Below are 16,507 nucleotides of genomic sequence, written 5' to 3'. Positions count from 1 at the left end.
AAGAACTTAATTGTGTGAACCTCAAAACATACTGTGCTTACATGACTGTCGTGATTTAGGAATGGTATTATCCAATTTATTCTTCTACCACTCCAAGCCATGCACTGCTTGCTCACTTCCCCTCCAGCTCCCCCTCCCCTGCAGTGGGATGGAGAGGACAATGGGAGACACAAAAGGTAAAAATCATGGGTTGAGGTAATTTACTGGAAACAGCAAGGAGTTGAGAAAAGAAAACTAATGACGGCAGATTTAAGAAAAGAAACATTATTGCTCACCATGGAAGCCCCCAGCCACAGACAGGACCTGACTGCTCCCTCTGTTATCCTACTCCCACTGCTCCCTCCAGCTTGAAAGTGACATTACTGCTCCCTCCACACTTAATCCACTGGAAGGAACCCCTTCTCCCCAGAGGAAACTCCCTTCTCTCCACCTGTGACAATGACATGAGGTGATTTAGAGCAACCTCCGTGTCCCAGCCATGTCCCCTCCTGGCTACTGCAAAAATTATCCCTGTCCTGGCTTGAGCCACGACAGTGACCAAATAGAAATTTTCCTATTGTGTGATTCTTTCCTTCCCCTTTGGTCTTGACAAAAGCAAGTTTTTTCAGCTCTGTGTAACTGAACATTTAGTACTTGAGTTGTGTATGTTGGACAGGAACAGAGTAATCTAGATCCCCTTGGCAAGAGGACAGGCATGTTAACGATAGGGAACATGTATATATGTATAGGATAACTTTTGTATTGCTGGGTTTTTATAATTTTTGCAATTACTGTTTCTAGGGCATGCACTCCTGGAAGATGAAAATAAGGTCTGGCATCTAGTCCGGCCAGTGGATGAAATGGATGAAGGTAAATCAAAGCGGGGCAGTGTGAAAGAAAAAGAGAGGACCAAAGCTATTACAGAGATCTACCTGACCAGACTTCTTTCTGTGAAGGTAGGGCTCAGATGTGCTGTAGTTGCACTTTACTCCTACAGATTTTGAGATACAACTGAGGAAATAGATGCAAATATTAGTCATGTGTTCGTCTGCAATTTGTAATATGTGTCATGCACATACAAGCTGGTGTTCAAGGCTTCAAGTGATTAATATGCCCTGAGGAGCATTACTGGGAAAGAGATAACGTACAACTCCTGATCAAAGCTGAGAACCATGATTACGTGATCGTTAAATAAAGATTTTCCTGGCAAGACAAAGATGGATATTCTGCTCTGTGCCACCTGTTTAGATAATACTTTGTTGGGTTTTTCTTTTGTACTGAATGCTTTATAAACTCTTCTATTTCCCATTATATTTCCCTGTTCTTGTATGTGATCAATGTTCCAGTAAAACCAAAAAGAAAAAAAAATGTTTCCAAATAATAATAGTCCTTTTAGAGTATTTTTAGTGCCTATAATGAAGAATTGACAATGAGCAAAATAATTTTTTTAAACATTTCTCCATGGAGAAAGAATTAATGTTTAATGACCACAAAGCCAGGCTCCTTTTGTGAAAATGAAGTCAGTCTGGCTCCAGCTAAGGCCACTTGTCCAAGCGTGGAAGTGGATATGAAGGGAAGTCTTCGGATAGATGACATAGACTCAGGATGAAGAGCCAAAAACATGCTTGCATCCATTTCTTCTGATGATAAAGCCACTGCTTTGTATTCCCAATAGCCATTTTATAGGTTATTACCAAGTCTGGAGCTTTACTGACTCATAAAATGTTGGTGAGGTGTTACAGCTGAGTTCACAGCTACCCCTTCAGCCCTGGGACTTGTGTGTTCTGGCTGACAGCAGAATATCTTAGAGCTCCTTACCATCTGGGTCCCTTCCCTGTTTGGAGGCTGTCAGCTGGAGTCATGGTTGGAAGGAGGATGCAGCCCTTCAAAGGTGTCTGTAGGGTCAGTCAGTTGCCTGGGAGTGAGCTCTGTGTGGCCTCAACAGGGTCCTCTCTAAAACAAGGGGCCATTACTGAGACCCAGGGGGATGCCAGAATCCAAGAACACAACCTTTCTGGACACTTCACTCCTTGGGCTCCATGGATCCTGAGTCAGAGTGGATGTCTGATAAGTGCCATGTGCTTGCCTTTAAATAAAAATGGCAAATGCTCACTGGTACTTCTTCCTCTCAGTCTCTGTAAAAATTGCACTGCTCTGCTGTCAGAGAAACTGCATGAGGGAAGCTGCAAAGCCATTAAAAAGTGTCTAAAAATTATTTCATGTGCACAATGATCCTGAAGGGTAAATGTAGCAACCAATTTCTGCTTCTTCCGTCAAGCAGAAGACAAACCTTTCTGTGCAAACTGTAGGATCTCTAGTGAAGTCACAACCTTTGAGTCTAGAACATAAAATTGTGCTTTAGCAGGTCTTTATTCTGTTGGCAGTTTACAAAGTCACTGCTCTAAGAAATTGTTTGCTTTTTGTCGCTCTTAGCACTCAGGATAAAGGCCATCATATGGATTATGGCCATAGGAATAAAAGATGCTGAGTTCAGCTTGTAACACAATGTAACTGATTTTTTAAAATTTGCTCTTAGGGGACACTTCAGCAGTTTGTAGACGACTTCTTTCATAGTGTGCTCAACTCAAACCATGTGGTGCCACCAGCTGTGAAGTACTTCTTTGACTTTCTTGATGAGCAAGCAGAAAAACATGACATCAAGGATGAAGATACCATTCACATCTGGAAAACAAACAGGTATGGTATGAACAGAGTCATGTATTGTAGAGAAATTAGTATAATTCACAGGTATATACTAACACTCTTACCATAAATCAAAGTAATTTTCATTTATAATCCTCAGAATTTTAATTGAGATAATAAGTTTGTGTGATGAAAAAGATTCCCTGTAAGCCTAGAAGAGGCAAAAAATGAAACCAGTTTACCTATGGGATTGTCACTGGCAGGTTTACCATGTTTTACTTTTAGTCTTTCCTCAGAGAAGACGAAAGCAAGAGGCAAATGGATCTAGATTTACCTGTCAAATCACCAAATCTAATACATACTATTTGATAGTATTTGATAGATGTATACATCCTTCCTTGCTCTTTTGGGCACTCAAGATCCTTACCATATGAGTTTTTCTGAGAGATGTAAAGAGTTGGTTTTCTCGCATGGAACCCAGACAAGCTTGTATCAATGTTGAAATATAAAATTAAACATCACTCTTGTGAGGAGATGAAAATGCAAAGCCCATACTTGATTTCATATGATTTTCTCGTTGTAGAATATTTATTGTGTAAAAAGGATTATTTATCTTTTTCCTTGCTTTGTAGCCTGCCTCTTAGATTCTGGGTAAACATACTGAAAAATCCCCATTTCATCTTTGATGTTCACGTTCATGAAGTAGTGGATGCTTCCTTGTCAGTCATTGCACAGACTTTCATGGATGCTTGCACAAGAACAGAGCACAAATTAAGCAGAGTAAGTGATTTGCATTCTACATTCTGACTATGCTCATGCCTGACTGAGACAAAGGGCATCCTTGCAGACAATACCCATTCTCTGAGGAGACACAGCCTTGATCGTTTCTTTTTAGTTTTATAATGAAGTTAACATTTCACTACTTAACAGGTTGGTGAACTGTCAGTATTTCTGTGTAGTCTGCCAACTGATACTATTGAAAGAGGAGGATACAGCAACTGCTTTTATAAAAAGCATGTTCAAGAACTGATTATTTCAGGTCCAGCAATAATTTATTATCACCTTGCATTGATACTTATGTAAAACTCAGCAATAATATGTGTAAGCATCATCTTTTTATTAAGTAATCCCACCTATGTTAATAAGTATCCAAATGTTAATACATGTAAAGCTCAAGTCTATATAAATATAAAGGCTTGCTCTTACATTCTTAACTTTCTTTTGCTTCTTGAAATGTTCATAAATAACTACATTTTTCCATATTCTAATTTTTCCAGGATTCTCCAAGTAATAAATTACTTTATGCGAAAGAAATCTCTAACTATAAGAAAATGGTGGAAGAGTAAGTATCAATTATTTTCATGGTTATTCGGTTGATAGGATTTTAAGCCTGTGTAAGTGGGAAAGGGAATGCTGATGTGGTCAAAGTCAGCTGTCAAATATTAAAAATGTTACACCCAAACGTTTAAAGATCCCCTTGGTGGTGGCACTGGCAGAGTTGAAATGGAGCTCTCTTTGGACCCAGTGCATATTCCTGTCTGTACAGACAGATGAATAGATTTATTCAGGAGAAAATATTCAGCAGAAAATTTTCTGCAGTTTTCTACCCACATGATCTGTCTAACAATTGCTGCACTTCCATAACTCAGTAGAGATCAAATCCTGAAAACATTTTCAGAAACATTTTTTTCCTATGCTGTCTCAGACTTTATTCATTTACTAATTGGAAATCCTATTAATATCACGGAAGATCTGCCACACACAAAAAAAACCAAAACAACTCTTGACAGTTTTAAGACCTAAAAATAATCATTATCTGCAATTATAGATTTTTTTCCCTGTGGTACATACCTGTACAATCAGGTAAGATTTACCTCTACTGCAAAAGTACTAATGTTGGAAGGCAGGATTACTGAAGGAATCATTGGTATGTTGTGTCTTCTTCCTGTATTAGTAAGGAAGCATGTTTGAAATGACGACAGAATTGCCAGAAAGACACAGTTTATTTTACTAACTGAAAATGTTTTTTAATCTCTTACAGTTACTACAAAGGTATTCGTCAGATGGTGCCAGTGAGTGACCAAGACATGAATACCCATCTAGCAGAGATTTCTAGGGTAAGGATAGAATCCATTTTCTTGTAGTGAAATTGGAGCCAAGTGTAATACTGGGGGGGTTTTTTTGTCTTCTCTTTCTTTCCCAACAAATGGGGTTTTTTGTATGTGCAAATATCAGATGATTTCATAAATCTCTGAAATACTCCTGTTCATTGTAGTCAGGCCAACATTTCAACCTTTGAAATGTTGATTGTTGAATGGAATCAAAACTTCTTATTGTAGCTAATCTATCTGAGTTATGCAGGGAATAGAGCACAGTGTTTGGATTTTTCACAGCCATTGTGGAAAATTATAGCACTCTTGAACTGTGCTTTCTCTCCATAGCGTATGGAGGACTTTTAGCATCGATCATACTGATAACGAGTAGTAACTGAATTCACATTGCTACCACAGCAAAAATTAGATTCCAAAAATTAGAGAAGAGGCATGAACATTAAGTATAGCATATTTTAGAACTGTCTATACAGGAGCAATACTTCTGCTTTATGGTACATGTAAGAAGTTCATCATGCTTGCTCAGTGGCAGATTTGGCATTGTAGGTTATTAGGGTTACCTCACGTGGAGAAGAGCAGCATGTGGTGGTTGCTGTCTGGGACTTTGGCTGGAGATGGATGGAACAAAGTCATTACAAAAGCTGCTTCAGTCTTGAAAGAGCTGTCTGCTCTGCAGCTCAGCTCAGCTCAGCTCGGGCAGACTCTTGCCTTTGAAACATTCTATTTAACTTGGAGAGTCCCTCACCAGTCCTAAAGATGTTGTTTAGCCTGAGCAAGAAGGCAGTGTATTTACCGGCTGGTTTGCTCATTTGCTTAATTTAGTTGAAGAGTTCTAGCGTAAGGAGGATGTTTGGGGAATTTTTTGCGGTTTGTTTATTTCAATGCCCTTAGGACCTAACATTTTGCAGATCAACATCCTCATGACAGCATTTCTATTTTCAGTCATTCACTACAAAACTCATCTGCAGTGACATTTCATTTTACAGTTCACTTTATTTATTACATAAATTGAGATGTATATAAAATGAGAATGTTTGGTGATTAAAAGTAAATTCAATATAATGTTTTAACATCAGCAGGATATGTTCATCCTTTCTATTTTCATTATAAATTATGATCAAAATTAATATGGAAGGAGTGATTGAACACTGCAAATTTTGACCAGCTCTAAAAGTGACTTTTATAGAGCAAGGGAAGATGGATGTTTCTCTGCTGCTTTATCCCTGGGGTAATCATTTATGCCAGTAGCAATATTTTGCAATTCTTCATTTTCTTAACTAACTTAAAAGACTAAAGGCATAGCTAGAGACTTGAATCCTACACATTTGAATGAAGAACATCTGTTCAGACAGGTAGAGCACATTCACTAAATAAGTCATATGTGTGGGGGCAGGGAGAAGATAAGGTAATGGAAGGGTTATTTCCTGCTTAATTTGAAGTCCTTTCTCTCTCTCTCTTCTCACCATCACACACCCCACATCCTCCCCACCTTTCTATCTTCATGTTTCGTGTGGCTTTTTCCATATGTACACGTGCTCATGATATTGATGAGTTACACCTTTGCTGTAGTGGAGTATGAATAATTTCCAGGATGTAAAAAGAGCTGGAGAGAGGATTTTAAACACCCATGATGACCATGTCAGAACCAATGCTTAATATCTCAACAATGTGTAGATTGTACTGAGTAAATGCTTTAGCTTTTCACACCCATGCTGCTAACAGATGTTTGAGCTGTAGCCTGTGGTTTGATGTTCAGAATTCAAAATATCTTCCCGCTCCAATATTGAGAGTTGTGGGCAGGCTGGAAAAATACCAGAGGGAAAGTCTTGATCTAAAAATCACCAAACAAAAGTTTTCTCACTCATTTTCTCTGCCTCATGTGTCATTTAACAAAAGTTAAACACAGAGCTTGCATTTGGAAATCTTGTCAGTTGTACCCAACAGTTGTGCATGTGCATAAGTTTCAGCTGTGTGTGATCCTATTTTGACATGTTTGCTGCCTGCTTGTGTTAACAGGCACATACTGATTCCTTAAACACGCTTGTGGCTCTACACCAACTCTACCAGTACACTAACAAATACTATGATGAGGTAAGTTATGGCTTTTGTTTTCATGCTTTAATGTCAATGGTAAAAGGTTATGAAAGCTAACATTAGTCTAAAGAAGTGACTTCTGGATTTCACTGAATAATCAGGTAAAAGCAATGCTGAACAAAAACCTTGCAGTTATATACCCTGCTTGGCAATTACACTGGTCAAGATAATGTCCTTATAAATGAACAATTTCATTATGGCTATCTGGTTTTGGTAGGGGTAGTTTAATGGATAGTTTAACAAGATCTGAAAGATAAATAGATTTTAAAATCATTTCTCTTCACTTCTACCATCCTAATAAGTATATAACAATGTCACTGAGCAAAAAGTCATCAGAGCTATATCAGGTTTCAAGACAGTGTGCTTTTTTATTAGGAAAAATCCATTAAACTTGTTTTGCTTGTAGGAATTGGAGCCATGACCTTTTTATTAGTTAAAATGCTCTTTAAACTTCTGTGCATGGTACCATCCCTGTTTTGCCATGCCAAGTGAAGTGTCTGCCTACGGTAAACCAAAGCAGAGTAACTGTTGAATTCAAAAGCAGGCTCACAGCTTCAGTTTTAAAAGTTTCTTTGGTTTTTCACACCCTGTGGAAAGGGGGACAAAGAATATCCCAGAGTAGCTGGGCTGTGGCTATGGCTCTCCAAACTTAATCTGAAGACAAAAAGAGAGAAGGAAACTTTTATTCAAAGGTTTCCATGGAAATGAATGCCTCCAGAAAACTCTCAGAATTAAAGCAAGAACAGATGCTGAATCAAAAAGGAGCACAGTACATGTGAGCTCTATTCACTTAGTCTTGCACCTCAGCACAGTTCATGTTTTCACTTACATTTAGCACTAAAGACAGTGAGTTGCATCCTTCACTGCAGCTGCTTTATACAGGAGCAGCCAGCCTGTCACAGCTTTTAAACAGATGCAAGCAGGGAAAATCAAATCACCCTGAGAAGTCCTGCAGTGATGGTCAGCGGGAGAAGCAGACAGAGGAATGTAGGCCAGCCCCATGGCATTCCCTCACCACCAGTGCTAAGCTGGCTTTCAGCACCCTCCCAAATATGTCCGTAGTTTGACCTCTTACAAAAACACTCGGGGACCCTGAATGACAGCTGAACTGTAAATCCCTGATTCACCCACAGCTCAGGCAGAGCCACCAGCCCGTGGGACTTCATCAGTGACAGGCCAGCACACCCCAGTACGTAGCTGCAGCTCTTCCCTTCCACGTATATCAGTGTGTAACAATGAGGTGCATCTGATGAAAAGGCTGCTAATTCAGAATTGTGGAGATAATCTGTCAAGAACCATTGAGTAAAATTAATCAAGCTTATTTATTTTCCATGAAAATGTTTTAATTTGCATAAATTTGAACATTTTGCAGCTGCCCTTGTCTTTATTACTGACACAGTGGTTCTCAGCATGTGCTGTACCTTCTGCATCTCTGCAGGGCTTGACAATGACTAAGTGGGTACATTCTAATTGTCCACATTTATATGAAGGATATATTCACCAGTAGAGATAATCATGAATTATTTAGTCTAGATTTGAGGACTTACAGCTAGATAAAATTGTTTAAATTAAGGAAACAATATCAAATTAAATCAGGCCCAGTTTAAATACTGCAATAAGTGTTTATTAAGTCACTCTTGTAAAAATATTTTCACGCTTTAAAAACAAATTCATTAAAATAATTATTTCTAAACAAATTTGCTCCAGTGTTGGAAATGCAAACACTATACCAGCCCTTCAAAGTGAAATTATTGGCTAGATTGATTCTGACTGCATTCATCTCCATTGTCAGTTGTGTTCAAGAAGTAATAAGAACCACAGGTAGTGACAGGCAAACTCCATTTTTCCATTTCTGTACTTGCAAGTTTATATACTATTTAAACAGTGCTAAAGGTTTCTGCTTGATTACACTGTCAGACTTATATTAATAAAGCCAGTTCTAGCAAAGGAATGGTTTTGTCACATAACACATTTTTCTAATGGAGAAATCTAATAGCTGGTGGGAAAGTTTTCCTAAAGGATGGTGGAAATGAAAACCTTTCAAAACCTTTTGAATTTGATTTGGGAAGCCCTAAAAACTCTATTTGAAGAAAAGCCTTCTCATAACAGCTGACCTTTACTGGCTCTTGTTTTCAAATCCCTTGTGTCTTAAGAGTCATATCCTCTTAAATATATTCTGTGCAGCAGAGGCTGTGGGATGCTAGAGGCTCCTCTGAGGAGCTATTTGCTTTCCTGAACTATGTTGTGCTGGGCCAGAGTCTTGGCACTTCTTGGTGAGAGCCAAAAGGGAGCTGCTGGCTTTATTCCTCATATTTCCTACAGACACAGGAGACCTTGCATTGTCCTACCACATGCCAGTGCATGGACCACCCAGGAGCTTCTCATAACTACAGCTCATGGGGATGGGATATAATTACTGATGGTAAATGACCCTTAAGCTGTGTACGGTGCACTGTATGTAGAAGCACTGTTTCTTATTCTTAAATAGCTCTGAGGAAATTCTTCCCCTGCCTGCTCCATCTTGGAATGTAATATTTTACAAGATAAAGTACAACCTATTAATTTGCTTGTATCCCAACATAATGGGAAACATTACAGCAACTTAGATAAAGTAACAGAGACAATCATTTTTACTGGCTTTGTGAAAAAATAGAACATGAGACCTAATAGATGGACTTTGGTACAGAGTGAATGCAAAAGACTCTTTACAACCAAAGTAGTATCAAACACTTGGTCTCAGAACTATGTCATATATTTTAAGCTAAATTATTCTAAACTTTCTGTGTTTATATCTTCCAGATTATAAATGCACTTGAAGAGGATCCAGCTGCACAAAAAATGCAGCTTGCCTTCCGTTTACAGCAAATAGCAGCTGCGCTAGAGAATAAAGTGACTGACCTTTGACTCAAAAGCCGCAATAAAGAAATCTGATCTGAAGATGTTCAAATTCATTCTTCCTGTTAAGGAAATAGTGTTCTATTTTTTAATGTATAATTACAACTTTAAATGAAAGATTTCATGGTTTTTTGATAGCAGAGGTGTAATGTAAAGAATTTTTACTGTAAATTATGCTTCTAATTAAAAGCTGTGTTGTGTGTAAATGAATCTTCTGTGGGAAAGAGAGTCCTTTGGTTGGGGGCAGGGTGGGGGGTGGAAGAAGAAAAACCTATCGTTCATTTGATTTAGTGGAATCTGAGACATCAGCATTTAGAATTCATTATGCAAGTAAATTCAATACTAAAGCATCCTTTCTACCTTAAGCAATATTTGTACTAGGAAAACAATAACATACTCCGAGACACATGCAATATCCCTTTTTATTTTGATAACTGGAAATTGACTTCCACAGAGCTCTAAAACTTGGTTTGTGCTCATAATGAACATAGTGAACAAAGTGTCCGATTTCTCTGCAAGATCTAAAAATGGGATTTGCTACCACACATGGTTCTACATTTAATTATGTATCTCAATGGTGATGCACCCACCACAGTTGGCCGTGAGAGAAATAAGAGTAATGTCAATGGAGAAGAGTTCTACTGATGAAGTCTTGTTTGGTTCAGAAATCACTGCAAAGAAGGAATCAGTCCTTAAAACTTTAAAACTCTTTGTTATTATTGTGAGTTTTATGATATATGCTAATGTGCCTTACTTGTACTAATTCTGTGAATCTGATGAATGGTTTTGTAAAAAGAAACAGATCAGAAAAATAAGTATTTATGTGCTATTGAATGACTTTTGTGTGAAAAACATGACCAGCAGAATGCTTGTAATTAGCTGCTTGCCGAGAGTGTGCTGTTTAACATGATTTGATTATGTATAATACCCTATTTTAGAATGGTTCTGATGATTTTTTATTTGAATATTGGAACTGTCCTAGAAATACCATCACTTGTTTTTATTGTATCTGTGATGTAAAATACTACTATGATATTGGAAAAAATCATATACTCATCTATTGAAAACCACTCAGTCAGTTTTGAGCCTTGGAATGCTGCATTTGATTGAATACACACTATAATCCATAGCAAAGAAAATTGAAATAACTTGTCAGAAAGTGTGTGTTTACAATATAGGTAAGCGCCGTACAAATCAAAAAGTTAGGTACGTCTTCTTAAATTGCTGTATTGCACATCAGAGAACTTTACTTCTCTTTGTCTTGCAAGTTTTTGGCAGTAAAGTAGCATTTTAATGAAGTGCTGCCATCTGTACTCCTTCGTTCATTGTCCTGCCAAGCACCCGGACTCTGCTGACTCTCAGCAAGCTAATGCAGTGTCTGCCGCCCGCTCTCCCTGCCTGGTAGGTTGTCACACACTGACTTTTACTGTCTGTTGATTTTTTTTTTCCTCCCGTTTTGAAAATTTCCTAGTATTTGTCAGTGGGCCTTTCCTTCAGTTTCTGAAAAGCAAAAGCCTCACCAGAACTGGTTTTCTGCCCAGTAGGCTGTGAGCAGTTTTTTTGTTTGCTTTGTACTCGACTTCTTGCATTTGTCTATAATCATTCCTGAACCTGCCTGGGCTGTAACTTATTTTATACTGTTTAGGACTGAGCTATATGACTTCTACAGCAAGGTGCTTTGCCAGTTATTCTTTCATCAACAAAGGCATCCTAATTTCATGGCTAATCTGTTTCTTTTCATTATTTGTAAATCCTGTTAATTGTAAATCAAATACAATGTTGTTTTTTCCACCAAGTGTCAGTGGATCTTTACTGAAACGGGGGGGATGGGTGTTGAAAGGATTTGTAATGCTCCCTCCGGGAGTGATGGAGCAGCAGCGTCCATCAGTCTGTGGTTGGGAAAGGAGGAGTGCTGCACATCCTGCAGATGGAATGCCTGACATCATGCCCTTTTTATTGGCATTTGCTCTGAAAAATGACAGTACTTTGGAGAAGCAAGGATGTAGTGCAACATACCAGAGTGAGGTATTCTTGCCTGATGTATCTTGGGACCTGAAAGCCAATTAAAATACAGTCTCAGCAGCATCTCTCCAGAGAGAACAGAAAGCCCTGCTTGAGGAAGTAGGGCTTTCAGAGGGAACATTATAAGTCCCCCATCAGCAGTGACTTGACACAGAGCAATTGCAGGCTGCAGCTGTAGCATGCAGCAGTGCTCTAGCTGGATCCTACCTGTGAGGCAGCTGCCATGTGTGTCTGCTGGCATGTGCCAGTTCATCTTGGATCCATTAGTCATTCTTGGTGCCCTTTTCTCACATCCTGGGAAATTTGTAGGCTATCAGTGCTGCAGTGCCGCCTGCCAGGGAACACAGAGGCAGATATCTGTGAGCAGCTGCAGCTACGAAGAAACTTAATGCCAGCTCTTCAATTTCTTCAAGTCCCCTGTCCTGAAAGCACAAAGCTGGAATTTGAATTGAAGAACTGAGCTTGTTTATTTTATCATTTCCCCTTTTGGCTAAGCTCATCCAGTGCTTGTTTTTCCACTCTAGTGCTCTGTTTTGTCCAGGCCTCGTTCAGTTTTCATTTTAGCAATCTGATTCTTAAAACCTTCATGCTCCTCATTTGGTTTCTGCTGCTCCTGATACCTGGTTCATCTACACTATAAAAGGAAAAAGCTCACTGGGGGTCTCCCTCCTTTTCATCCTTCCGCAGCTCCTCTAAGTGGCACTTCTTAAAGAACAAGAACATTCTAGCTGCCAAACAGAAATCACTTTACTCCACAGCAGCAGCTGTGAGTGAAGTTCCTTTGCTTGGACATCTCCCAGACCAAGACTGGAGGCTGGTACAGGCACCACCAGCAGGTCCGAATCCCATTGCTGACAGCAGTTTCTCCAAGAGAGAGAGACTTGCCTCCTTACCTGCAAACATGCAAACAGAGATCTCTTATGACAGGACAAGGTCCCTGCGCCTGCTTGTTTGATATGTAGTAACTCACCCAACTGAACAGGAATGGAGTTTTTTTGTCTCTGGCCAAGAATTCACTCTCTATTCCTTAGTGCCAGATTTCCCTCTGACACCTTACTTGATCTTTTTGCTGCTCTCTGTATGCTATAGATTTATAAGCAAGGGGTTATGGGGGGAGAGGACGTCAGCTAGCTCACATGTGTGAGGCGTTCATAATGTCTCCTGAAGATTACTTCTCTGATCAGTCTGTTACACCCTACTTAGTCCCCCTTCTGCACCCTCCTGTGTTGGACACATTTCTCAGCCTGCTGAGTCTGAGCTGTATTTACATGCACCCTCTAAAGTTGGCCTTTCTGGTAACCTTTTGAAAATAAACAGAGCCATCATTATAAACAAAACCATACAGGGAATTCAGAAATTCAAACTGGAATTCACAAACTGTTGTAACACGGGAGGATTTTTAGCCAGCTTTTAAATCTTTAAAAGATTTTTAGCCATCTTTTAAATTTTAAAGATTTAAAATGGCTTTGAGCTTGAAATTCAGCTGTCCTGGACTTACCAGCAGTGATGAGTTTTTGTGGCCAGTACTTTACCATTCCAGGTTCTCCAGCCTTATTAGTAACACAACCATTTTCAGCCATAGTATGCCATTGATAATATGTATTTACATGGCCCAAAAAAATCCAATCTCTGAATCTGATAAGGAAACCCCCCTTTTACATGCTTCCTAGGGTTCCAAAACCTCTATTTATCCTGATAATTTCTCTAGTCAGGGTTCCCATATGCACATAAGCATGAGGTGTAACAGTTCTCTGAGGAGTTCCTTTCTAAAGAATTTGATCTTGAGCAAAGAATGCTTAAGACTTTTCCCAAGTCTGTTGTCTTCTCTTAGAAAAAACATACAGGGGAAATTGTTTGGGCTTTTTTTTCCTTTTTATCTCTGTCTAGAGATACCATTCAGAGCAGTGAGACAGTCAGCTTCAGAGGTTTAGAGGAAGATGTCTACCTGCCATTGACTTGAGTCCTGTGTAATTCTGCCTTACACTCAGAGGAGTTGAAATTTGGCACTTCCAGTCACTAGAGTTGATGCAATGGAAACGTAAGCACTGTTGTCCTTGTGACTTGTTTTCATCCCTCATTCCAAGCTCAATACAGTCAAACTCTGTGCCTGAAGCATTCCAGGTTCTCCATCACACAAAGCTCCTCTCTTAGTTGTCTGTTTTGCCAGATCTGCCTGGAGCACAGGATTCCCTGCAGAATGAATGATTGCAGCACACAAGCTATAATGATCAGTTGGTTGGTTTTTTTCCTCAGACTCTACATACCTAATCTGTGGGTTTTTTTATTTTGAGAAACCCTCCTTCAGTTGATGAATGATGGGTTTGAAAGCTGGAATTGTAAACTAGAGTTGGTCTTTTAGCCTCCCTCTTTTGTTAGGCTTTTTCTTGATGGGGCCCAAAAGTGATGGTGGAATTCTTGGTGTTTGACAGTTCCTGCAGAACAAAATGAAAAGAGACTTTCCAGACCCACAGTTACAAGGAAGTTTTCAAAGGTTTTGTTTTCTTTAAATGGTGTCCCCTTTTGCCTCAGTATCAAGGAACATTTCTCCATCCATTAGAGAATAAAGTGGTTTCCCCTGTGCAGGCTTGTAATAACCATCTATGCTGAGAAAGATCACTGCTGCTGTACCAGACAGTCAGGGCTGACTTCTGTCTTGCCGGTGCATACTGCTTGCTGCTGCATGTCATTACCAAAGAGGACAAATCCTACTGTCATTCATAGCCAGGCTATCAAAAGCTATTTCATTTACCCATGTATTCCTGTTTCTCTGCTGCTTCTCAGATAATTGCCATCTGAACCAGAAGAGAGTTTGAGTGCTTTCCTTCTTTTTTTAAGCTTTTAAAGAACCTATGTGTCTTAATAGATTGGACGCTTCAGAAAGAAACTATTTCTTCAGTGGGACAGAGGACAATAGATCTCATACAGATGTATATGGCTCATCTTAAAAGGAAATAAAAATCCCACCACGAACCCCACACTGTGTTTTTGAAATCCTTTATTCAGTGCTCTAATTCTGAACAATGTTTTTGGCTTATTTAATTGTCCTCAAAATTGAATGTTGAACAAAACTCACTTTTTTCTTTTAATCTACTGTAATAAGAAAGGAGTGAAATGAAAAAATGTATTCCTTTGATACCCTTAATCTTTTCTGTCCTGTGGCTATGCTCCTATTCAGTAAGAGATCATACTTGCTAGTTGCAGAGCCTGGACGCCAATCCATGGGATTTAAAACAAACCCAAATCCATGATTCCTGCAGCTACATCTAGGTCCATGGCAATGCTCACAATTGTAAAATTGCCTCCAGGATGTTATTTGAAATAGTATTATCATGGGTCTGGCTGCTTTCCTCATCTTCCTTCATGTGATCCTACTTCATGTGAGTTTTCACCTTGTGTTTCACTGGCACTTTCTGAACCACAATGCTACATTCCTCTGAAATCCCAAGGAAGGAAACAATCACTGCCTGAATTAATTATGCACTTTTCATCCCCAAAGCACCCCATGGGCATTCAGACCCTCCCAGGCTCAGCTCACTGGAAAATTATAGAAGTGGACTTTTTGGGCTAGAGCAGACAACCTCACTGAAATATAAAACATCTCCATCTGTCTAAGGTAAAATACATTTGTTAATAATGTACCCTCCACACACATTACTATTCACATCTGATGTGCATACATTCACATCTGATGTATGAATGGTCCTTCTTAGTTGGTCTGAACTCCACCTAAACTCTGCAGCACTCTACCCTGGACTGGAGGCTGCACTATGCTAGCCCCAAACTAGAAAGTGACGTAGATATTAACATCATTTCACCATTAGACAAGGCTAGATTTCCACAGCTCACTTGCTTGGTGTGGGTGTTTAGCCTCATTGCTTCTTTTATTGGACTGAAGTTTGTCTTGGGAGGCTGCTATATGGTTGTGATATACAAAAGTCCCATAACAAGGCCTAAATGTTGAGCAAAAGGAGCAGAAAGATTGCCATAATTTTCAGCAGCAGCAGGTTCTTCTGCTCAGCTGTCAATGTATATTCCACCCTTTATTTTAACATGGCCTTATTTTGTTTCCTTACGCACTTGAAGCAGTGACAATCCTCTATTTGTATTCTGGCACATTACTGCTGGAGATGAGATCATCCATCTAGGTTTTGTGCAATTTTGGAGCTACAGGTTTGGTATTTAATAGGGTCATGCCCTGGTGTGCTTACTCCTCTTAGAATAATTTTCGGTAGAGAGCTGTGTCAAGTTATGGGTTTGCTGGCTGTGTGTGAAGATTCATATGCTGATTGCTTTGACCTGCCTATCTATATAGCAAGAGCCTGTAACTGCCCAAGTACTATTATAGATTTTGATTTAAGTTACGGTTGTGATTTTATCTTTATTTTCAGTGAAAGGAAGGTTAGAAATGTTTTGTTTGGCATTTAACTAGAAAAAGTTAATAGATTAGCTGCATCTCTTTAAGAAAAGAGGGAGAAAGGGGAGGTGACGTCTTTTCCCTGTGAGGTGGTTTTGGACTATTCTTTTCTAAAGTTAACGAAGACAGTGATGACAAAGAACACTTGAGCACTGCTGTCACTGACAGACATAAGTTTCTTTGTGGTTAATCATTCATGTCAACTAGCAGGGCAAGTTTTTTAATACAGTGCTTGAATTTAATTTCAATCTGTGCTGTCCATCATCGTCTCCCTTTAGCGGATTTTTGAGATGACAGCACACACAATGTATCTAAGATTAGATTCTGGCTTTAAATATTTAGAGTCTGA

General features: G+C 39.2%; 1 protein-coding gene across 10 annotated transcripts in view; it reads left to right on the top strand.

Annotated features, from left to right (window-relative positions):
- Window positions 1-11,513, top strand: part of PLXNB2 (plexin B2) — a 249,411-nt gene extending 237,898 nt beyond the window's left edge. For all 10 annotated transcript variants that reach the window (XM_064422211.1, XM_064422201.1, XM_064422210.1 and 7 more), the window contains 7 exons: window positions 781-935; window positions 2,516-2,676; window positions 3,255-3,402; window positions 3,900-3,964; window positions 4,664-4,739; window positions 6,750-6,824; window positions 9,627-11,513. In XM_064422211.1, coding sequence (XP_064278281.1) covers window positions 781-935; window positions 2,516-2,676; window positions 3,255-3,402; window positions 3,900-3,964; window positions 4,664-4,739; window positions 6,750-6,824; window positions 9,627-9,731 — 785 coding nt within the window. In that variant the 3' untranslated portion in view covers window positions 9,732-11,513. The remainder of the gene's footprint in view (window positions 1-780; window positions 936-2,515; window positions 2,677-3,254; window positions 3,403-3,899; window positions 3,965-4,663; window positions 4,740-6,749; window positions 6,825-9,626) is intronic.
- Window positions 11,514-16,507: the final 4,994 nt, after the last annotated feature.

The sequence above is a fragment of the Passer domesticus genome, chromosome 5 (genome assembly GCF_036417665.1).
Source record: "Passer domesticus isolate bPasDom1 chromosome 5, bPasDom1.hap1, whole genome shotgun sequence".
Classification (NCBI taxonomy): domain Eukaryota; kingdom Metazoa; phylum Chordata; class Aves; order Passeriformes; family Passeridae; genus Passer; species Passer domesticus.
The sequence above is the reverse complement of the archived record's forward strand: the minus strand, read 5'-3'. Positions and strand labels throughout refer to the sequence as shown.